Here is a 24230-nt window from a genome sequence, read left to right on the forward strand (position 1 = left end):
TGAGTTACTTGGAGGGGAACCTCCAGGTGGTGGTGTTCCCATCTATCTGCTGCCCTTGTCTTTCTAGATAGTAGTGGTCGTAGGTTTGGATGGTGCTGTCTAAGGAGCCTTGGTGAATTCCTGCAGTGTATCTTGTAGATGGTACACACTGCTGCTACTGTGAGTCGGTGGTGGAAGGAGTGAATGTTTGTGGAAGTGGTGCCAATTAAGCGGGCTGCTTTGCCCTGGACAGTATCCAGCTTCTTGAGTGTTGTGGGAGCTGCACTCCAGCATCCAGGCAAGTGGGCAGTATTCCATTTCATTCTTGACTTGTGCCTTGTAGATGGTGGACAGGCTTTGTGTAGTCAGGAGGCGAGCTACTTGTCGCAGGATTCCAAGCCTGTGACCTGCTCTTGTAGCCAAAGTATTAATGTGGCTAGTCCAGTTCAGTTTCTGGTCAATGGTAATCCCCAGGATGTTGATATTGGGGTGTTCAGTGATAATAATGGCATTGAACATCAAGGGGTGATGGTTGGATTCTCTCTTGTTGGAGATGGTCATTGCCTGACACTTGTGTCAGGCAATGTTACTTACAGCTTGTCAGCCCAAGCTGGGATACTATCCAGGTCTTGCTGCACTTGGACATGGACTGCTTCAGTAACTGAGGAGTCATGAATGGCGCTGAATATTGTGCAATCATCAGCGAACATCCCTGTTTCTGACCTCCTGATGGAAGGAAGGTCTTTGAAGCAGCTGAAGATGGTTGGGCCTAGGACACTACCCTGAGGAACTCCTGCAGTGATGCCCTGGAACTGAGATGACTGACCACCAACAACCACAACCATCTTCCTTTGTGCTAAATATGACTCCAATCAGTGAAGAGTTTCCCCCTAGATTCCTGTTGACTCCAGTTTTGCTAGGGCACCTTGATGCCACACTCAGTCAAGTGCTGCCATGATATCAAGGGCAGTCACTCTCACCTCACCTCACAAGTTCAGCCCTTTTGCCCGTGTTTGAACCAAGGCTGTAATGAGGTCAGAAGCTGAGTGGCCCTGGCGGAATCCAAACTGGGTGTGAGTGAGCAGGTTGTTGCTAAGCAAGTGCTGCTTGATAGCACTGTTGATGACTCCTTCCATTACTTTACTCACGATCGAGCGTTGACTGATGGGGCGGCAATTGGTCGGGTTGGATTTGTCCAGGCATTTGTGTACAGGACATACTTGGGCATTTTTCCACATAGCCGGATAGATGCCAGTGTTGTAGTTGTACTGGAACAGCTTGGTGAGGGGCGTGGCAAGTTCTGGAGCACATGTCTTCAGTACTATTGCCAGAATGTTGTCAGGGCCCATAGCCTTTGCAGTATCCAGTGCCTTCAGCCATTTCTTGATATCACGTGGAGCGAATCAAACTGGCTGAAGACTGGCATCTGTGATGCTGGAGACTTCCGGAGGAGTCCGAGATGGATCATCCACTCGGCACTTCTGGCTGAAGATTGTTGCAAATGCTTCAGCCTTATCTTTTGCACTGATGTGCTGGGCACCTCCATCATTGAGGATGGGGCTATTTGTGGAGCCTCCTTCACTAGTGAGTTGTTTAATTGTCCTCCAACATTCAGGACTTGATGTGGCAGGACTGCATAACTTAGATCTGATCTGTTGGTTGTGGGATTGCTCAGCTCTGTCTATCACTTGCTGCTTATGCTGTTTGGCATGCAAGTAGCCCTGTTATAGCTTCACCAGTTTGACTCATTTTTAGTATGCCTGGTGCTGTTCTTGCCATGCCCTCCTGCACTCTTCATTGAACCAGGGTTGATCCCCTGGCTTGATGGTAATGGGCGATATGCCGGGCCATGAGGTTATAGATTGTGGTAGAGTCCAATCCTGCTGCTGCTGATCGCCCACAGTGCCTCATGGATACCCAGTCTTGAGTTGCTAGATCTGCTTAAAACCTATCCCATTTAGCACAGTACTAGTGCCACAGAACATGATAGAGGGTATTCTCAATCTGAAGGCAGGATTCCATCTCTGCAATGACTGTGCGGTGGTCACTACCAGTACTATCATGGGCAGATGCAGGGAGGTTGGTGAGGATGAGGTCAAGTAGGTTTTTCCCTCTTGTTGGTTCCCTCACCACATGCCGTAAACCTCAGCTGTCTCGGTCAATAGTGGTGCTACCGAGCCACTCTTGGTGATGGACATTGAAATCCCCCACCCAGAGTACATTTTGCGCCCTTGCCACCCTCAATGCTTCCTCCAAGTGTTGATCATCAGCTGAGGGAGGGCAGTACATGATAATCAGCAGGAGTTTTCCTTACCCATATTTCCTTGCCATGAGACTCCTTGGGGTAAGGGGTAAATGTTGAGCACTCCCAGGGCAACTCCCATCCAACTATATACCATGACTGTATACCACTGCCACCTCAATGATGGTGATGGTGGAGTCTGGGACATTATCCGTAGGGTATGACTCTGTGAAGATGACTGTCAGGCAGTTGCTTGACTAGCCTGTGAGATAGCTTTCCCAATTTTGGCACAAGCCCCTTGATGTTGGTCAGGAGGGTCGACAGAGCTGCAATTGCCATTGCTGTTTCTGGTGCCTAGGCCAATGCCGGTGGTCCGCCCGGTTTCATTCTTTTTTTTGTGACTTTGTAGCTGTTTGTTACAACTGAGTGGCTTGCTAGGTCATTTCAGAGAGCATTTAAGAGTCAACCACATTGATGTGAGTCTGGAAAGATCGACAGATTTCCTTCCTTCAAGGGTATCAGTGAACCAGATGGGTTTTTTTACAACAATCGACAATCATTGGACTTTTAATTCCAGATGTTTATTGAATGCCACGTCTGCTGTGGCGAGATTTGAACCTGGGACCTCAGCGCATTACTCCGGGTCTCTAGGTTACTCGTCCAGTGACAATACCACTATGCCATCGCCTCCCCCTTTTTCCTTTTTGAATGCAAATTTTCATTGTTTCACTGTCTTTTGAACTTTACCTCTCTATTAATAAAAAAATCTATCATAGTACCAATTCTGCCAATAATCTTTGAGAAAAATAAGTAAACACGCTAATTTTTACTACTTCTGCTGGCTAGGTATACATTACACCCCCTCCTTTGAATTTAAGCAGCTATAGTTTGTTTAAAAATGCTAATGCTTCCTTTACACTTCATACTCTAAAACTTCACCATGTTTACCTAATTAACATTTCAAACTTAACTTTTCTTCTTACATCAAAGCACCCAGACCAGCTGCCTCTAATTCAATTAAGTCACACACACACTCACACACACACACACACACACTTGTCCCACTATTACTCTATTTTACAATAAATTCCAATGACATTAAGGAAATTATTATATCTTCCTGACAACTTCCAGACAGCACATCTACTTTCTGATTTGCAAGGTGAAGTCATGTAAATATTCGGCCATTTTAAGAACTACTGTTTAGGGAATTTAAAAAGTACTTTTGACCGGCTTTTTAAAACTTATACAGTGGTTTCAGTCCACTCAATAAATAATGTCATTTTTTGATAAAAACATGGTTTTATAACGCTGAAATAAGGTTGGCTTGACAATTGGCACATCCAGACTGACATCCAGCCTAGAAATTGAAGCATTGTACTTGACCCCCTTGGTGCAGCACATTTTCTTTGCAGTTTATAAATATTAAATATATAGTTGCTGCATGAGCAACCCTAGAATCATAGAAAGGAACAGTTTCTTATTTTTAACTCTGTCAAAGCCTTCATAAGCTTTAACAGCTCTAATAGATCTCCTCTTAACCTTCTCTGCTCTAAGGAGAATAATTCCAGCACCTCCAGTCTCTCCATGTTATTGAAGTCCCTTGAACTATTCTGGTGAATAAAAGCAAATACTGTGATGCTGAAAATCTGAAATAAAAACAGAAATGTGGGGAAAAACTCATCAAGTCTGGTGGCATCCGTGGAGCGAGAAACAGAGTTAACGTTTCAAGTCCAGTATGACTCTTCTTTGGAACTGGAGAGAGACAGAAATGCGATGGGTTTTATATTGTTGATAAAGGGGCAGGTGGAGCAAAATAGAAGGTCAGGGATAGGTTAGAGGGCAGGAGAGATTAAATGACAAGATGTCATGGGACCCAAGACAAAGGGAGTGATAATGATAGTATTAAAGATGAAAGTTTTGGCCCAGATGAGGTGTTAATAGCTGAATAAAGGCCAGCACTGCCTGAAAACAAAATAGAATGTATTAATAGCAGAAAAAGGGTCAGCGCAAAACAAAAGCATGAGATTAAGATACAGACTGGCACTTGGTGGGGAAAAGAAATTCAAAATGGAGGACAGAGTTCATGGTCTGAATTTATTGAACTCTATGTTGAGTTTAGAAGGCTATAACGTGCCTAATTAGGAGAAGAGGTGCTGTTCCTCCAGCTTGTATTGGACCTCGCTGGAATGCTATCAGGCCGAGGACAGAAATGTGAGCATGAGAGCAAGTTGATGAATTGGAGTGGCAAGCGTTAGGAAGGTCAGGGTCATGCTTATGGGCTGAGCAAGGGTGTTCTGCAAAGTGGTCACCTAGTCTGCATGTGGTCTTTCCAGTGTAGAGGAGACTGCATTGTGAGTAGAGAACATGATAAACTAAAGTGAACAAAGTGCAAGTGAATCGCTGCTTCACCTAGAAGGAGTGTTTGGGGCTTTGGAAGGTGAGGAGGTAGGAGGTAAAGGGGCAGATGTTACACCTCCTGCAATTGCATGGGAAGGTGCCATGGGAAGAGATGAGGTGTTGAGGGTGATAAGAGTAATGGATCAGGGTGTCACAGAGGGAATGGTCCCTTCAGAATGCTGACAGAGGTGGTGTGGGGAAGATTTTTTTGGTGGTGGCGTCGTGCAGGAGTTGGTGGAAATGGCGGAGGATGATCCTTTGAATATGGAGGCTGGGGGGTGGAAAGTGAGGATAAAGGGACCCCTATCATGGTTCTGGGAGGGAGTGGAAGAGGTGAGGGTAGAAGTGTGTAAAATGGGTTGGGCATGGTTAAGGCCCTGTCAACAACAATGTTGCAGGGGGAGGGGCAATCCTTGGCTAAGGAAAAAGGAAGACAGATCAGAAGTGCCACTGTGGAGGGTAGCCTCATCAGAATGTGACAGAGACTAAAAAAACTGGGAGATTCGAATGGAGTCCTTAGAGGAAGCAAGGTGTGAGAAAGTGTAGTTAAGGGAGCTGTGAGAGTTGGCGGACTTAGACTGCCTACCAAGATTCACTACATCACCAGAATTGGCGACCGAGAAATCAAGAGAGGGTCACCAAGTGTAACATAGTGGTAATATCACTGGACTAATAATCCAGAGGCCCAGGTTAATGCTGTGGGGGCACAGTTTCAAATCCCATCATGGCAGCTGGTGGAATTTAAACCGCACTGAGAGCTGCTGAGTCCGGTGAGTGAGGGATTTCTAAGGGTTAATTACTGTCTAAAGTCTTTTTTAAAAATTTAGCAATTAACTAAAAATTACTCCTTAACTTAGAGAAGTTAAGTTTATTCTAGCCTTAAATACAAGCTTTCTGAGAGCGGCTACAGCTAGTTAATTAGGTAGTTTAAACTGGTTTTCAGAAACTTGAATCAGTTGTTTTTCAGTAAGTATAGAAATTGGGCTTCCTCAGTGCTGCTTGGTTTGTCCTGAGTGCTGCGTTGAGTGCAGAGAGTGGGAAGCTGGGGGTTTGGTGAGGGAGGTGCTTTTTACCGTTTTCAGGCTCCAGTAGTTGGTTCTTACTCTGATACAGGGGAAGAAGCTGATTGGTGAATAACTGTTAAGTTATTCTAGTTATCCTAATTGTAATAAATAGTTTTTAACGTTACAATATGGCAGGTCAGCTCGCCCAAGCAGAATGTACATCCTGCGGTATGTGGGATGTCATGAATGCATATGTATCCTCAGCGAACACATCTGTAGGACGTGAAACTGGCTGCAGAAGCTTTGAGCTCCGGGTTTGGAACTTGAGTGGCGGCTAGCGTCACTATGGTGCATTGGCTAGGCAGAGAACTACTTGAATAGCATGTTTATGGAGGTGGTCACACCACAGGTTAGGAGCATGCAGGCAGAAAGGGAATGGGTTACCACCAGGCAGTCTGAGAGAACCAGGCAGGTAATGCAGGAGTCCCCTGAGTCTGTCTTGCTTCCTAATTGGTTTTTCATTTTGGATACTGGTGAAGGCGATGATTCCTCAGGGGAGTGCAACCAGAGCCAAGTCCGTGGCACCACAGGTAGCTCAGCTGCCCTGGAGGGGCGAAAGAAGAGTAGAAGAGCAATAGTGATAGGAGATTCAATAATCAGGGGATCAGACAGGCATTTCTGTGGCTGTAAATGTGACTCCAGGATGGTGTGTTGTTTCCCTGGCGCCAGGGTGAAGGGAGCTAGATTCTCAAATAAACAATCTTTTCCAGGCAACATTCCCTATAGATTCTTAACCTATAAAAAAATCCAGTAATATTACTGTAAAGCAACCACTGTTGCAATAGGGAAGGTATTTCACAGCCTCCTCTCTCTCTATTACTTGACAGTAGAAACCCAAGGCTTGTGACAAAACCTTGCTTTCTGGAACAAACACTTCTCTGGGGTGGCTAGAGGCTGCTTACTTCACCAGTCTGTCCTTGCACAGCACACTCCTCAGGATCACATGGCCACCCACCTATATAGCTTTCAGTCTTTCCTTCAACATGTTTTTTTCTCTTTCATCTTTAAACCCTTTGTTCTTAACTTTCTTTGGAAGTTACCTTTCCTAGAATATAAAAATTTTTTTTTATGGCCACTACTTTTGGGAAAAATAAACTTAATAACTTTGCTTTATTCATTTATGATCTTTGTCAGTTGTAAAACTTCCTTTTCTTCCGCTTTGAAATTCAATAGCTGGAAATACAACTCCTCATTTATCTCCTAATGCAAATTCTTATTTGTGCTGTATCTACTTATATCCCATCTTAGCTTGTTCATCTCTGCTTGTAAATGCCTGCTTTTACACCTAACCCTTTGATGATTTAATCATTTTGGTCTGACTGTCTTCAGTTTAATTTAATTAGTTGCACTTACAATCCCCACAAACCTGCTTCACAATATCCCACAATAATATTGGGAAAAATAATACTTTCTTTACAATATACTTATATTGGCAGTGCAGCAAAGATTCATTAAAGTGGTCTCTGGGATGAGGGGTTTGTCCTATGATAAGAGGCTGAGTAAATTGAGCCTATATTCTCTGGAGTTCAGTAGAATGAGAGGCAATCTCATTGCAACATGCAAAATTCTGAAAGGGCTTGTTAGGGCTGAGAGATTGTTTCTGCCTTACTGGGAAATCTAAAACATGGGAGCATTGTCTCAGGATGAAGGATTGATCATTTAGGACTGAGAGGAAGAGAAATTACTTGACTAAAAGGGTTATGAATCTTTTGAATCTGTACCCCAGAAGATTGTGGATGCCCCATCATTGAATATGTTTAAGGCTGGGATGGACAAATTTTTGGCCTCTTGGAGTCGAAGGTTATGGGGAGCAGGTAAGAAAGTGGAGTTGAAGCCCAAGATCAGCCATGATCGTATTGAATGGTGGAGCAGGCTCGACGGGGTGTATGGTCTGCTCCTGCTCTTATTTCCTGCGTTCTTGGGTCTTTTTTTAAAATTGTCTTCTCACTTGTCCTTCTATGTTCAAAGATTTGTGCACCTACACCCCCATATCTCTCTGTTACCATCCTCTTCATTTTTTTTTACAACATTCCTGAGTTTTGTATCATCTGCAGAACGTTATACCCAGGTCCAGGTTATTCATGTAGATCAAAAAGAAAAGTAGTCCAACTACTGACCCCTGGGGAATGCTGCTACTCTACTTCCCTCTAGTTTGAAAAATGAATGTTTCCTATCACTTTCTATCCCTTAGCCACATTTGTTTCCATGCCCCCACAGTCCATTTAATCCCATGGGCGTTGATTTTGCCAACAAATCTATTATGTGGTATTTTGTCAAACACCTCTTGAAAATCCATATATATAGCATCAACCACGTGACCCTTAACAATCCTCTCCGATATCTCATTAAACGAGGTGACCATGTTAGTTAAACATAATTTCCTTTAGCAAATCCATGCTGACTTTCTTTTATTAGCTCATGCTTTTTCAAATGCTAATTAATTTTGTCCAGGATTATTGTCTCTAGGTTTTCATACTAATGACATCGAGCCGACTGACTTCTAGTTGCTGGATTTGTCCCCCTCATCTTTTCCGAGGTGTAACATTTACAACCCACCAGCCCTGTTACCATCCCCATATTCAAGGTGGATTCGAAATTTGTGGCCAATGTCTCCACAATTTCCACCTTTTAATTCCCTCAGGATGCTTCTAAATGGATTGGGTGACTTTTCTACTTTGAGATATGCCAACCTTTAAGTACATCCTTATCTATTTTTATTCTATTCAATATTACTACTACTTGTTTACTGGTGCATTGACAGCTTCTCTTCTCTCATGAAGACTGTTGCAAAGTACTCATTGTACCGCAACCATGCCCTCTGACTCCACGACTTAGAACTATATCACCGTTCCTTCACTGTTGTTGAGTCAAAATCCTTCTGAACTTCCTTCTTAACAGCACTACATGGGAATATACAAATGAGCAGTAGGTGTGAGCCACATGGTCCCTCGAGCCTACTTCATGGCTGATCTGATTGTAATCTCAACTCCACGCTCCCATCTACCCCCAATAACCTTTCACCCCCTTGCTTATCAAGAATCTGTCTACCTCTGCCTTAAAAGTATTCAAAGATTCTGCTTCCACTGCCTTTTGAGGAAGAGAATTCCTCAGACCCCTTATTTTTGAACAGTGACCCCTAGCTCTAGATTCTCCCACAAGAGGAAACACCCTTTCCATATCTACCCTGTCAAGACCCCTCAGGATCTCATATGTTTCAATCAAGTCGCCTCCTACTCTTCTAAACTCCAGCAGATACAGGCCTAGCCTGTCCAACCTTTCCTCATAAGACAACCTAACCATTTTAGGTATTGGTCTCGTAAACCTTCTCTGAACTGCTTTCAATGCATTTGCATCCTTACTTAAATAAGAAGACCAATAATCTACACAGTACTTGAGATGTGGTCTCACCAATGCCCTGTATAACTGAAGCATTATCTCTCTACTTTTGTATTCACTTTCCCTTTCAAGAAACAATAACATTCCATTAACTTCCCTAATTATTTGCTGTACCTGAATACTAACCTTTTGCGATTTATTCACTAGGACACCCAGATCCCTGTGCATCTCAGTAATCTCTCACCATTTAGATAATATGCTTCTTTTATATTCTTCCTGCCAAAATAGAAAATTTCACATTTTCCCACATTGTACTCCATTTGTCAGATCTTTTCCCACACACACAACCTATCTATTTTCCTTTGTAAGCCTCCTCCTGTCAACTTTGCAACTTATTTTCCCAGCTATCTTTGTATCATCAGCAAATTTAGCAACCATGCCTTTGGTTCCTTCATCCAAGTCATCTATATAAATTGTAAAACGTTGAGGCCCCAACACTGATCCTGGTGGCACGCTATGTGTTACATCTTGCCGACCTGTAAATGACACATTTAGGCCTACTCTCTGTTTCCTGTTAGCTTGTCAATCTTCTGTCCATGCCATGTGTAACCCCTGTACCATGAGCTTTTATTTTCTGCAATAACTTTTGATGTGGCACCTTATCAAATGCCTTTTGGAATCTAAGTACAGCACATCCACTGGGTCCCCTTTCTCTATGGCACATGTTACTTCTTCAAAGAACTCCAATAAATTGGAGTTGACCCTGCCTTATTACCTTGATTTTATCTAAGTGCCCAGCTATAACATCTTTAATGCTTATAGCATTTTCCCTAAGACAGATGCTAAGCCTGTAGGCCTGTAGTTTCCTGCTTTCTGTCTCCCTTTTTGAATAAAGCAATCTTATGGAACCTTCCTCGAATCTAGGAAATTTTGGAAAATTAAAACCAGTGCATCAAATATCTCACTAGCCACTTCTTTTAAGACCTTAGGATGAAGTCCATCAGGACCTGGGGACTTGCCAGCCTGCAGCTCCAACAATTTGCTCAGTGTTGTTGTGCCTTGTTAAGAAATGTGAACTTACCTGTCTCTGGGGTGCTTTCCAGTTGCAGGCCGAGGACTATGAGTCCTGGCATGCCCTCGGAGCTCAGGCGCACGCTCAGTCCAGTGTGCCGGGTACTTCTGGGGCCGTTGCAGAGATCATCAGGGTACTTGTGTGGTGCTAAAACGATGATTACGGGAATCTGCATGGTTCCATAAAAAGGATGTGTCCCGTGTCAGAGAGAAAGGCCACCAGGGAAGGAACCGCCATGCGGAGGAGACCATTGGGAGGAGACCGCTGGTAGGTATAACTGGGGAAAGAAACCACTTGGAGAAGAGCAAAGAAAGAGGTTCTAGGTAGTGCAACAGATGTGTGCTGGCTTTGTACAACTAGGCCTCAGAGAAACCTTGGAGAGCTAAAAAGGCAGCAGAAGGTGTTGACTCTGTGCTGTGGTCCCATGAGGCCAAGACAACCCTTTGGAGCAGTGCTGTTCTGCTTGGCATCGCTGAAGAGCTACACTTGTGTCTGAGAGTCGGTGCTGGAGTACAGCCTCGGGAAGCCAGTGGAATGCAGTCTTAGGAGAACTGAATAAACCACCAGGTGGTAAGCAGTTGTTGAGGTAGTCTGAGTCAAAACAACTTCAGAGGCTAGATCTTAGAAAGTGAAGACTTGAAATCCCTCAACATTGTGTAGCTCACAGCGGACATTGACACCTGGGTGGTTTGCTAAGAAATCCACGAGACCCACCTTGGTTGCATCTACCATTTATTGTGCAGTGTGGTGTATTCGACCACAGTTATCCTGTAAATTCATATTTATCTCATGTTCATTCTGAATGTTAGACTATAAGATAGATATTGTAAATTATACAGTGAAGTTTCTTTTCGTTTGTTGAAAACTGTGGAATATTGTGGCTTAATTGTCTTAGCAAGTACCTGGGATTTCAAGCTTTGTCTGCTTTAAAGAAAAGTTACTGGTCTGGAACTAAATCGTACCAAAATGTTGGGGTCTGCTCCAGGATAATAACAACTTGTACCACATGAACTACAGCAGTTCAAGAAAGTAGCTCGCCACCACATCCTTGAGAGCAATTATGAATGGACAATAAATACTGGCTGTGCCAGCGATACCCACGTACCATGAATCAATAAAGAAAAATATCTTCTATGCTTTATATATTTTGCTTGGTTCTGTATGTTATTAGTAACCTTTTAATTGTTATCTTTTTTGACTTTGCATTGTTGCCAATGGGTCACATCTGCTCATCTGTTGAGCCCTTAAGTAGGAGCGTAGTCCTTTTCAAGCAAGGCGTTGTTGGGGGCATCTTAGGTCATCTTTCGCTGATGCTGGGGCTACTTCTGCATGTTCCTTCCTGCGATGGCACTTTTTTCAATTGTCAGACCTTTTTCTGTATCATTTTAATTTCTACATCTAAGTTAGGATGCTCTTGCATTCTTTTTCATAGATAGGTATCTGCTCCATACCTGAACCACATCTTTAAAGGCCTCTTCTAGCTCCATTGCTGTTTTGGCTCCTACGTTTTGATTGCCATCCACCTGCACCCGATCCCTTTTCAACTCATTGAAGTTAACCCTCTTCCAGTTAAATATTTTTACCACTGGATTGTACATTATCCATTTCCATAACTACAGGTATTTTAGCCTGTTCCCAAAATACTCTCTTACTAAAACTTTTTCTATTTTTTTTCCTAGAAATGGACCCTAGGGTTTTCCTTTTTTTTGTTCATGAGTGTTTAATGGCTGTTGAATGTTGCTGCAAGTCATTATAAGAACTGTTTTCCAATTATATTTGAAATCTTGTTAATGGAAGATGCTTTTTATTAGCCTTTGTTTCATGGGAGTAGTTTTGTAAATGTCTTGTCTTTTGTTATCTTGGGTCTTCTAGGATGTGGTGGGAACACCTGGAGAATGACTCCAGTAGCTGATTTTGTTTTTGTTGCTGTTTCCCTCCTTCCCTCCCACCTCTGCTTCTGCTTGGAACTTTTTCAGTTGATGAGCCTCTGGTCAGAACCAAGTGGAGTGGCACTCAAACCTGCATGTTTCTCTGCATGATGGTACTTAATATTAGTGTGTGCCATGAGAAATATATTTTACAAGTTCCTTGCAAGGTAATATGGAATATAGTACAAAATCCTGGCACTGAAATTTGCCATGTTTGTTTCATTAGAAGTAACTAAAAGCTAGTGGTTTGGGGGTTTAAATATTTACAGTATGTAGTTAAATATGTTAAAATATTTATTTGTAGTATTTTAATACTGTGATCTAATATTTAGCATATGTTCTGCTTATTAGCTCATAGAAGATGAAATAGCAACAATTCTCAAATCCACCTTAAAAGGGCTGGAATACCTGCACTTCATGAGGAAAATTCACAGAGACATCAAAGCTGGAAATATCCTATTGAATACAGAAGGGCATGCAAAGCTTGCGGACTTTGGCGTTGCAGGCCAGCTGACAGTAAGTAGCCAAAAAGATTAAACAGTAATAGTTGATGTCATTCAGGCATGGCATGGTTAGATGCAGAGTAAAACTTCCTTTACTTTACACTAACAACGTGATTCAATTCCAGCTTCAAACGGAACTTTTATTTGGCCACTGTGACATTAACCAGTGGCCTTTCTCAGCAAATTGTATTTAATTAAATGTAAGTGCAGTGCATTATATGGTGTTTCACTTGAGCAGATTTAAAGGGGCACTCACAAACTAGTATTGTTGAATTATATGCTTGTAATGTTTCACTCTCTAAATAAATGTTAGACTGAGTAAAGATTGGCACCAGTTCTGTCCAACACCAGCTGACATTCTTGAATATAACATATGGTGACCCCCCTCCTTGGTAGGAAGCTTGGCTGTGAGTATTCACAGACAGCAGACTTTCATCTCCTATAGTTGTGGCTAGATTCAACTATAGTCTAAGAGCTGAAAGGCCAGTTACCTTTTTAGTCTTTTCTGAACTATTGTCAATTTAATATAAAGTAAAAAAGGAAAATCTGTATAAAAATAGAAAATGCTGGTAATATTCAGAAAGTTGAGAAACTTGACTTTTCCCTTTACAGATGAAGTAATGACATTTCAAGCATGTCCACTTTATTAGTACTGTAGACCTGATGAAGAGCACGCAGCTGGACTAGTGTAATCTTGTCTTTTCTTACAAATGCAAACTGACCTGAAAGAAAGAAGGGACTTGTATTTCTATAGCACCTTTTGAGATCTTAGGATGCCCTTAAGTGCTTTACAGCCTATGCAGGGTAGTCCCTATTGTAATGTAGGAAATGTGGCAGCCAATTTGTATGCAGCAAGCTTTTTCAAGCATCAACATATTAAAGACAAGATGGTCTGTTTTACAGGACAGTCTGTTTTGCTGATGTTATTTTCTGGGATAGATATTTGCTAGGACACCAGGGATAACTCCCATGCTCTTCTTTAAAATAGTGTCATGTGACCTTCTATGTCCTCTTGTGAAAAGAGCAGAGTGGAGAAACTGTGGATTCAGTTTCTAATTGTCAGTTTCCGGAGGGCTGGATTTTCAGTTTTTATTGGGAGTGTGAACAGGTGTGGGCTCAATTTGAAAATAGCCTCCTCGGAGGATGGCACTGAATCCCACCATCTCCAGAAGGCGATGCAATTTTCTGTGGGAGGACAGGAATCGGAGAGGGAAGTCTGGAACCCACCATGCCATCAATTAACTGCCTGTTAAGCTATTTGTGGAGCCAATTAAAACGCCTTCACTGGACCAGTTTTGGATTTTCAATCATCAGGCATGGCGAACATGCAGTGTCTGGGACATGTCAGGGTGAATGCGACGTCCACACTGCGGGAAGTCATCACTGATGGTGTTACAATCCCAGCTGATGCTTGTACTGGACATGTCAGATCCCAGAGTGAAACCTGGCTTGATAGATCCTAACTCTCTTTCAGAAATCATGGAGGAAAGTTACTGAACAAATTCATAGGAGTCTGCTGATGAATTTCTAACACACAGAATAAAATATTTATTAAAGCAAGAAAAACTAACTAAATTGCAACAGACAAAAAGGTTGGAAAGATCTCAATACAAACAGAAGACGACTATTCAATTTCCCAATATTCCTTCACCAAGCAATATCTTTACAGACACACAAGCCAGTGAAGAGTTACCACTAGCTTGATACAAAGTCTCCTTGCGAGGGACTAGCACACGTGCCAGCGGCTTTCTTTCAGTGAATTCTTGAGCATTCAGTTGATGTTTCTCACCCAACTCCTATCTCTCCTTGAGACACTCAAAAATAAACATCCCAGCACCAGGAATGGCAACTCTGTCCTGGTAGTTGAGCAGCTGAGCATGATTTTATCTGACCACTGCCTCCATTGTTAAGAACATTGAAAATTGCATTGCTTCCTGGAGGTGGTGGAATCCAGTGCACACTTTCCGATAACATGATTTTCAAATTGCGCCTGCATCTGTTCACACCCCCAACAGACATTGAAAATTCAGCCCTAAACCTCCATAAGCTAACAATTGGAAACTGAACCCACAGTTTCTCTACTCTGCTCTTTTCACAGGTCTTCCTGGTGGCCATAAAAGATCACATAACACTATTTTGAAGAAGAACATGGGAGTTTTCCCTGGTGTCCTAGTAAATATATTTCCTGGCAAATAACATCAGTAAAACTTATTACACTTTAAACTCATTGCTTCAGTAGCAACACCACTAAACTGATCGCGTGACTGAGTCCGATAACTGACTATTCAGTTAACTACTGTCCTGCTAGCCTTGTACTTTGCTCTTCTCAGAGCTGAAGAACCCTTGTCTTCCCTCTGACACACGCTGAACTATCCCCTGTCTTTCTCTGTGTCTCTGTGTTACTTGACCACTGTTGCTGGGCAATAGCCCAATATTCTTCCACTTTTTCCCCCCAAAATCACTAAACTTTTAACCCCTTTTTAACCTGCCTTTAACTTCAGGGGTTTTAAAATCTTATTAAAAATCTATACATAAACAAACCCAAAAGACTTTCAGACACAGGTCCACCCAGACTTCTAGGCACTCAAGGCTCATAAACAACCAAAAATGCAACTGAAACCAGTTTATCTTTATTAATGCATAAATATATGTATGAACAGTGGCACAGAGTTGCCATTACTGCTGCTGAGAAGCATGTATTTCTAACCAGTGAGAGGTCCTGAGAGACTTCACCTGGGTAGAAAATGCTGGCTGAGGAAACCCTGCCGCACAAACCACTGCCAGCTCAGAGACCAAAGATGGGAACAGGCTATTTTGACAGTGGAGAGAGCAGCGAAGAGGAGCCTCAGTGGAGGCATGCTTCTGGTCAGGAAGTGGCAAGAAGAGCATAGAGAATGGCTGCAAGAAGAAAGATGCACTCACTACCCATGACATCAGGTGTACCGTCCAAGAGTCAGCTTCCTGCATAAGAGTGCCAGTGCTGTAGGAGACCTTGCCTATCCAGTCAGATAGTCTTGGAGATTTGCAGTATGGTGCACAGGGACCTGATGCATCATGGCCCCTATGACAGTCTCCTACTTGCAACCATCAAGGTCATTGTCGCCTTGAATTTTTATGCTCCCTGGGCATTCCAGGGCTCAGTCGTGAACTAGAGTAATTTCACAGTCAACAGCTCATCAAGGAGGTCACAGATGCCCTATTTCAGTGGGGATGGTAAATAAATAAATTCATTTTGATACTGAGGCACCAGCGCAGGCATTGAGGCCATTGGCCTTTGTCGCCATCAGTGGATTCTCATAGGTCCAGGAGGCCATCAGTTGTATCCACACAGCCATCAGGGGACCAATGGACGTGCCAGCTAGATTCCTCAACAGAAAAGGATTCCACTCATTGAATGTGCAGCTGGTCTGTACCCACAAGCAGAGGATCTTGCCAGTCTACACTTGACTCCTGGGCACTGTCATGATTCTTTCACCCTGCAAGTGTCCTGGGTGGCTTATCTCTTCAGGCCAACATCCAGACACTCTGGGTAGCTGCTGGGGTATAAGGATTATTCCATGAGGTGCTGGCTCCTACGCCTGCCTGGTACCCACTCAAGAGTGGAGAGGCGCTACAACTAGAGCCATTTGCTTACATGAGCTTGCACTCAGCAGACTATGGACAAGATCCGCTTCCATTGCCATGACTGGTCATCTGCTGTGTGCTTCACAACATGTCTATTCAAAAAGGTCTGGAACTGGACAAGGAAGGAAGGTGTGATGCACCACTCTTTCTCTGAAGATGACGGGAAGAAGGAATGAGGACAGGTTGATGCATTGGAGGGAGACCACTGACATTGTCCCAGGCCTTATGGTGATCAGCCAGCTGTTATGACTGAAAGAGCCAAAGTAATTTGTCAGTGCTTCAGCTGAGTGGTTTCCAGCCCTATGTCACATCACCCCTATTGTGAACTTGAATCACAGGGGCAGGTTTTCCAGCAAGTGCACATCTGGATGATCCCTGTGCCATCCATGGACATGGAGCATAGAGTTTGCACCACCACTATCACCCCACCTCAGACTTGGCATTCACAGCAAGTCCATGGCCCATACCCCTCCCTCCCCCTTAGCCATCTTCCCAGTCACGACCACAATCTATGAACACACACAAGTTTGAGTGATATCAATAAAGAATTTGTTTATAACTACATAAATAGGTGAAACACAGTGAATGTGACCCATGAAGTGAAGCTAAAGGTGTGTCACCTTGCGCTCACCCCCACTCCTACTCTGTGTTCTCTGTATGACTGAGGATGAGGTGGAGGTGGCCTACTCCATTGTACCTGCATGTGGTTGAGATGCCTGTGGCTTCCGTCCTCGTCTTGGTGATGCTTGTGGGGTCCCCTTCTCCAGAGGTGATGGTGCAGTGGTAGGAAAAGAAGCTGTTACTAGATATATATTTGTTATGTTCAGATACACAGCTTTGGATCCATGCGAGTTTGGTTCTGTGGAGTTGAAAACTGAGGAAAAGTGAAACAAGATAGCATGGTATTAAATTCTGCAACACTGAGATCAGGAACACAGAGGCTGTCATTTGTGACTTTTGCCAGAGTTGGCTTGGTGTAGTGAGCCAGGAGGGATTTGAACAGCAAATTTGCAAAGAAATGAACACTAACCTGGGAGGTGACATGTTCGAGCGCCAAGGAGGGTATCGGAAGTTAGAAACTTGTCTGTGAGGACAGATGTCTCCTTGACCATCTACTGAAGAGAGGTTGAAGGCTTTAAACAGGAGAGAAGCACTGCCAAAGTGAATAGGGGAGTAATTAATATCAACTAGCATGAGGAACAAAGAGATGTTAAGTGCTCTAGAGATGAGGAGGTGAAGGGAAAAGGAGGTGGCATTAGTGGAGGGGATGTTCTCTAAGGGGGCATGGGAGCAATGTGGTGGAGAATTACAGTAATTACAGTACCCCTCTAAGTAGAAAAATACAAAGTTGCATTCAGAGGGTCAGAAATGCCTGTTGGAGTCCTGCTTTTAATTATGACTTTCAAAAATTCTTTAATCCTTTTAGTAGCTAACAGTGCATAGCATAGTAAAAATACTCTTTTACCATGAAATCTTATTTCAACAATACCAAATATAAATACTCAGAGTCTATAAAATTATAGATGCTGTGCATCCAAATTGTCTTTGTGCACCTACATGGGCATATCTAGATGAATAGGAGAAGCAAATTCCTTCCATGAATTACAATTGGAAGCAGATGGTTATTGCAGGGAGGACGGGCAAGTGATGACAGGACTACACTGGGGCAGTGTACATACTAGTAATAAAGGAGCAGAAATTGCCTGATTGCAGAATGGCATCCAAATGTAAGATGTGTGCCCTATGGGAGTAGTCAAAATTACACCTTTTGATGGACAAATTGCCTAAATTTGTTTATTGCTTTTATAAAATGACATGCTGAATAATTTTTCTAGAACAGTAGGTTGATGTTTACCAGCAGGCGATGCACCTTTTCCTCATAATTACTTGATTCTACAACAAACAGGGGAAAAATATTGGACAATGAAAATTGCATAAAGGAAAGGTTGCAGTCAATATAATGATCTCTGGTGTGCCTTCTGAACCCACACATGTCATTTCCACAATGGGCCCCATTATCCTAAAGTGCTGGATTTGGTGATGATTGTTACATTCCAATGGAAAATGCTTTCAATCTCTTTTTATACCAATTTGTGCTTTTTTTTTGATAGGTACATTCTGAGTTTTGTGATAGATGTAATGAGCAAAGTAATTGAATTGGGACTTCGAAAGATGTTTTGGGAAGCTAGTAGAATGAGCAGTCATACACAGAATCTGTCTAAATTTCTTACCACATTATCAGAGAGAAATCAAAGTGAAATTAAAAAATGCTAATGTGAACAAAGTTAGGCACTCAAACTCTCTGAGTGTATCACCCTAGTGTACAATTGGGTTATTTAATTCTGCATGATATTAAATAAGAATTTAAAAAAAAACACTTCTATAAACAGAAGGTACTGTAGTGCTGGCAAACTCAAGAACCCCTACCTAAGTTTTGCCAAAGTCCAGAGCTAAAGCAAACCATCTACACCCAACTCTCCTGATCCATTACTACTAAATAAGATGTCTAACTTCGCTGGTATATTTTGCAGAATATACAACCTTGCAAAATATTCTCACCTTTGAAACAGGGAAGGATTAAAAATTAAAGAGAAATAATTAAAGGGCAGCAGATACATGGAAACACCACCAGCTGGAAGTTTCCCTGCAAGCTACTCACCATCCTGACTTGGAAGTACATTGCCGTTCCTTCACTGGATCAAAATCCTGGAACTCCCTCCTAGACAGCACTGTGGGTGTACCTACACCACATGGACTGCAGCGGTTCAAGTAGGCAGCTCACCACCCCTTCTCGAGGGCAATTAGGGATGGGCAATAAATGCTGGTCTAGCTGGTGATGCCCACATCCTGTAAATGAATTTTAAAAAAACCACCTTCTTCACTAAGTCCTTGAGGGAAGGAAATCTGCCACCCTCATCTGGTCTGGCCTACAAGTGACTTCAGACACATATCAATGTGGTTGACTCTTGACTGCCCTCTGAAATGGTGTAGCAAGCCACTCAGTTGTACCAAACTGCTGCAGAGAAGCCAAAAAGGAATAAAATCAGACAGACTACCTGGCATTGACTTGGGCACCGAAAAACTGCAAAGGCATACCCAGCCTTGTCAACCCTGCAAAGTCTTCCTAACTAATGTCTGGGGACGAGTGCCAAAATTGGAACAGCTGTCCCACAAACTAGTCAAACAACAGCCTGATATAGTCATATTCAGCAAATCATAGCTTTCAGACCATGTCCCAGACACTGCCATCATCATTCCAACCAGTAGCACAGATCCAGCAGAGGCATTGGTACTGTGGTATCCAGTAAGGAGGGAATTTCCCTTGGTGTCCTCAACATCAATTCTGGACCCCATAAGTATCATGGTATCAGGTCAAACATGGGCAAGGATACCTCCTACTGAACTCTTACATATTGATTACCACTTGGAGGAAGCACTGATGTTGGCAAAGGCACAGAATGTATTCTGGAAGGGGGACTTCAAAGTCCATCAAAAGTGGTACAGTAGCACCACTACTGGCTCAGCTGGCCAAGTTCTGAAGGACCTAGCTGCTAGATTGGCCCTATGGTAGATGGTGAGGGAACCAATAAGAGGGAAAAACCTACAAGATCTTGCCCCCAGCAATTTACTTGTCGCAGATGGATCTGTCCATGGCAGTATAGGTAGAAGTGACCACAACAAAGACCTTGTGAAGATGAAGTCCTATCTTCATGCTGAGCATACCCTCCATTGTGTTGTATGGCACTACCACCATCTGAAATGGGATAGATTTCAAACCGATCTAGCAGCTCAAAACTGGGCATTCAGGAGGTGCTGTGGACCATCAGTGGCAGCAGAATTGTATTCAACCACAATCTGTAACCTCATGGCCCTTATATCCCTCACTCTACCATTAATATCAAAACAAGGGATCAACCCTGGTTCAAATAAGAGTGCAGGAGGGCAGGCCAGGAGCAGTACCTGCTGCTGCTTGTAGTTACTTCTACCAGGAGATCTGCTGTCATGGTATGTCATGCTTGTCTGTCTTGTGCATCTGTAATCCAGCTGTGCCTAAGGTGACACCTCTTTCTGCTGCCCTCCACGTTGCCCTCCAGAGAAGATCTCTAGTTTTTCAGCTCTGATCAAATGGCTGAAATAATGACATTTTATTTTCTGGAAGTCTCTTTTTCAAGTTTCTTTTACTCTTGCAATTTCAAGCAGCTCCCACAACACTCAAGAAGCTTGACTCTTTGTCCAGGACAAAGCCACCCGCTTGATTGGCACGACATCCACAAACTCCCTTCCACCAGCGATGCACAGTAGCAGCAGTGTGTACCATCTACAAGATGCACTGCAGGAATTAACCAAAGCTCCTTTGACAGCACTTTCCAAACTCACAATCACTACCACCTAGATGGACAAGGCAGCAGATAGATGGGAACACCAACACCTGGAAGCTCCCATCCAAGTCATTCACCATCCTGACTTGGAAATATATTGCCGTTCTTTCACTGGTGCTGGATAAAAATCCTGGCGCTCCTTTCCTAACGGCACTGTGGGTATACTTAAACCACATGGACTGCAGCTGTTCAAGAAGGCAGCTCACCACCACTTTGTGCAGCTGAAGGGCATTCTAAAGGGGGAGGGCAAACAAAATGAGATCATGGTACATATTGGTACCAGCGACACAGGTAGAAAGAGGGATGAGCCCTGCAGTCAGAATTTAAGGGGCTAGGAAGCAGATTAAGAAACAAGATCTCAATGGTAGTAATCTCTGGATTACTTCAGTGCCACGCGCTAAGGAGTATAGAAATAGGAGGTTAGTCCAGATGAATGCGTGGCTGGAGAGATGGTGTAGGAGGGAGGGCTTTAGATTTCTGGGACATTGGGATCATTTCTGGGGGCGGTGGGGCCTGTACAAGGCAGACGGGTCGCACCTGAACCGGAATGGGACCAACATCCTTGCGGGGAGGTTTGCTAGTGGTGGGGGGGTGGTTTAAACTAACGTGGCAAGGGGATGGGATCCTGAGAGGAGGTTCAGCAGGGGGAGATGCACAGCCAAAATTAGAAGAGAAGAGCAAGTGAGTCTGGAAGGCATAGAAATTATAGGCCAGTTAAGGCACAACAGAGTTTGACAAGGTTGGATGGTATTTATTTTAAAGCAAGACGTCTGACGAATAAGGCAGGTGAGTTGAGGGTACAAATTAACACATGGAAGTATGATGTAATTTCTGTCACAGAGACATGGTTGAGAGAGAAGCAGGATTGGCAGCTCAATATTCCAGGATATAGGGTCTTCAAGTGAGCCTGGGAAGGAGGTAAAAGAGGAGGGGGTATTGCAATATTGATCAAGGAATCAATTACAGCAGTAAGGAGGGATGACACCTTAGAAGGCTCCTCAAATGAAGCCATATGGGTAGAACTGAAAAGCAAAAAGGAGCAATCGCATTGCTGGGAGTGTACTATAGGCTCCCAAACAGTCGGAGAGAAATAGAAGAGCAGATCTGTAGGCAAATTTCAGAGAAGTGTAAAAATAATAGGGTAGTAGTAGTGGGGGATTTCAACTTCCCCAACATTAACTGGGTTAGTCAGAGTGTGATAGGTTTAGAGGGAGTGGAATTCTTAAAATGCATCCAGGAGAGCCTTTTAAGCCAGGATGTAGAAGGTCCTACAGGAGAGGGGGCAGTTCTGGACTTAATTTTAGGAAATGAAGCCGGGCAAGTGGTAGAGGTATCAGAGGGAGCGTCTTGCAGATAGTAATCATAACTCCATTAGATTCAAGGTTGTTATGGAAAAGGACAAGGATGGGTCAGAAAGCAGAGCCCTAAATTGGGGGAAGACCGATTTTGATAAGATCAAATATGATTTGGTCAGAGTGGACTGGAAGCAGCTACTTTTAGGTAAATCTGTGTCAGAGCAGTGGGACTCATTCAAGAAGGAAATAGGGAGAGTACAGGGCCAACATATTTCAGTAAAGACATAAGGTGGGACCAACAAATCCAGGGAACCTTGGATGTCGAGGGATATACAGGATTGGATAAAGAGAAAAAGGGAGGCTTATGATTGATACCGAGGGCTCAAAACAGCCGAAGCCCTAGAGGAGTATAGAATGTGTAGAGGGGAAACTTAAAAAGGAAATTAGGAGAGTAAAAAGGAGCCATAAAAAAACATTGGCAGGTAAAATAAAGGAAAATCCAAAGTTATTTTCAAGTACATTAAGAGTAAAGGGATAACTTGGGAAAGAGTAGGGCTCATTAAGGACCATAGTGGTGGAAATTTGTGTGTGGAGCCTGAAGACATAGGAAGGTAGGGTTCTAAGAGAATACTTTGTGTCGGTGTTCGCAAGTGAGAGGGACGACATGGGTCTGGAATTCCAGCAGAAGTACTGTGATATAATTGAAGAAATTAGCATAGAAAGGGAGGAGGTTCTAAGAGGTGTGGCAGGCTTAAAAGTAAATTAATCTCCAGGCCCGGATGAAATGTATCCCAGACTGTTGAGTGAGGCAAGGGAGGAGATAGGGGCGCTGGCAATAATTTTCAATACCTCCCGGGCCACAGGAGAGGTGCCAGAGGACTGGAGGACAGCCAATGTGGTACCGTTATTCAAGAACGTGGGAAGGAATAAACCGGGAGCTACAGGCCAGTCAGTCTAAACTCAGCAGTGGGGAAACTATTGGAAGCAATTCTGAGGGACAGACTTGGAGAGGCAGGGATTAATCAAGGACAGTCAGCATGGGGAGGTCATGTCTGACCAATTTGATTGAATTTTTTGAAGAGGTGACCAGGTGTGTAGATGAGGGCAATGCATTAGACGTAGTGTACTTGGACTTCAGCAAGGCTTTTGATAAGGTCCCGCTTGGGAGACTGATAACGAAGGTTAGAGCAAATGGGATCCAAGGCAAATTGGATCTAGAATTGGCTAAGTGGCAGGAAGCAGAGGGTGTTGGTCAAGGGGTGTTTTTGTGACTGGATGCCTGTGTCCAGTGGGATTCCACAAGGACCGGTGTTTGGTCCCTTGCTGTTTGTGGTATATATAAACAACTTAGACTTGAATGTAGGAGGGTTGATCAGTAAGTTTGCGGATGACACGAAAATTGGTGGGGCGGTAAATAGTGAGGAGGATAGCCTTAGATTATAGGAGGATATAGATGGGCTGGTCAGATGGGCTGATAAGTGGCAAATGGAATTTAATCCGGATAAGTGTGAGGCAGGACAAACAAGGCACGGGAATACACGATGAAAGATAGGACCCTAGGAAGTACCAAGGATTAGAGGGACGTTGGTGTGCATGTCCACCGGTTCTTTATAGTGGGACAGGTAGATAAGGTGGTTGAGAAGGCATATGGGATGCTTGCCTTTATTAGCTGAGGCATAGAATATAAGAGCAGGGAGGTTATGCTGGAACTGTATAAAACACTGGTTAGGCCACAGCTAGAGTATTGCGTGTAGTTCTGGAATCCGCATCACAGGAAGAATGTGATTGCACTAGAGAGAGTGCAGAGGAGATTTACTAGGATGTTGCCTGGGCTGGAGAGTTTTAGTTATGAGGAGAGATTGGATAGACTAGGACTATTTTCCTTGGAGCAGAGGAGGTTGAGGGGTCATGATTGGGTATAAAATTATGAGGGGCATAGACAGAGTAGATAGGAAGGAACTTTTCCCCTTGGTGGATGGATCAATAACCAGGGGACATAGATTTAAGTTAAGGGGCAGGAGGTTTCGAGGGGATGTGAGGAAGAATTTTTCATCCAGAGGGTGGTGGGAATCTGGAGCTCACTGCCTGAAAGGGTAGCAGAGGCAGAAACCCTCATAACATTTAAGAAGTATTTGGATGACCAGTTGCGATGCCATGGCATACAAGGCTATGGGCTTAGTGCTGGGAAATGGGATTAGAACAAATAGGTACTTGTTTGACCAGCACAGACTCGATGGGCTGAAGGGCCGTTTTCTGTGCTATATGGACCTCTATGACCTTTTCAAGGGCAATGCTTGTTCTATTAGCCTCCTCTCGATCATCAGCAAAATGATGGAAGATGTTCACAGTACTATCTTGCAGCCGTAACCTGCTCACTGATGCTCATTTTGGGTTCCACTGGGGCCACT

General features: G+C 43.5%; 1 protein-coding gene across 4 annotated transcripts in view; it reads left to right on the forward strand.

Moving 5' to 3' along the window:
• The window catches only part of stk3 (serine/threonine kinase 3 (STE20 homolog, yeast)), a 425519-nt gene that overhangs the window by 108439 nt on the left and 292850 nt on the right, over positions 1–24230 (forward strand). For all 4 annotated transcript variants that reach the window (XM_041190243.1, XM_041190244.1, XM_041190246.1 and 1 more), the window contains one exon: positions 12373–12537. In XM_041190243.1, the coding sequence (XP_041046177.1) occupies positions 12373–12537 (165 nt within the window). The remainder of the gene's footprint in view (positions 1–12372; positions 12538–24230) is intronic.

The sequence above is a fragment of the Carcharodon carcharias genome, chromosome 6 (genome assembly GCF_017639515.1).
Source record: "Carcharodon carcharias isolate sCarCar2 chromosome 6, sCarCar2.pri, whole genome shotgun sequence".
NCBI classification, from domain to species: domain Eukaryota; kingdom Metazoa; phylum Chordata; class Chondrichthyes; order Lamniformes; family Lamnidae; genus Carcharodon; species Carcharodon carcharias.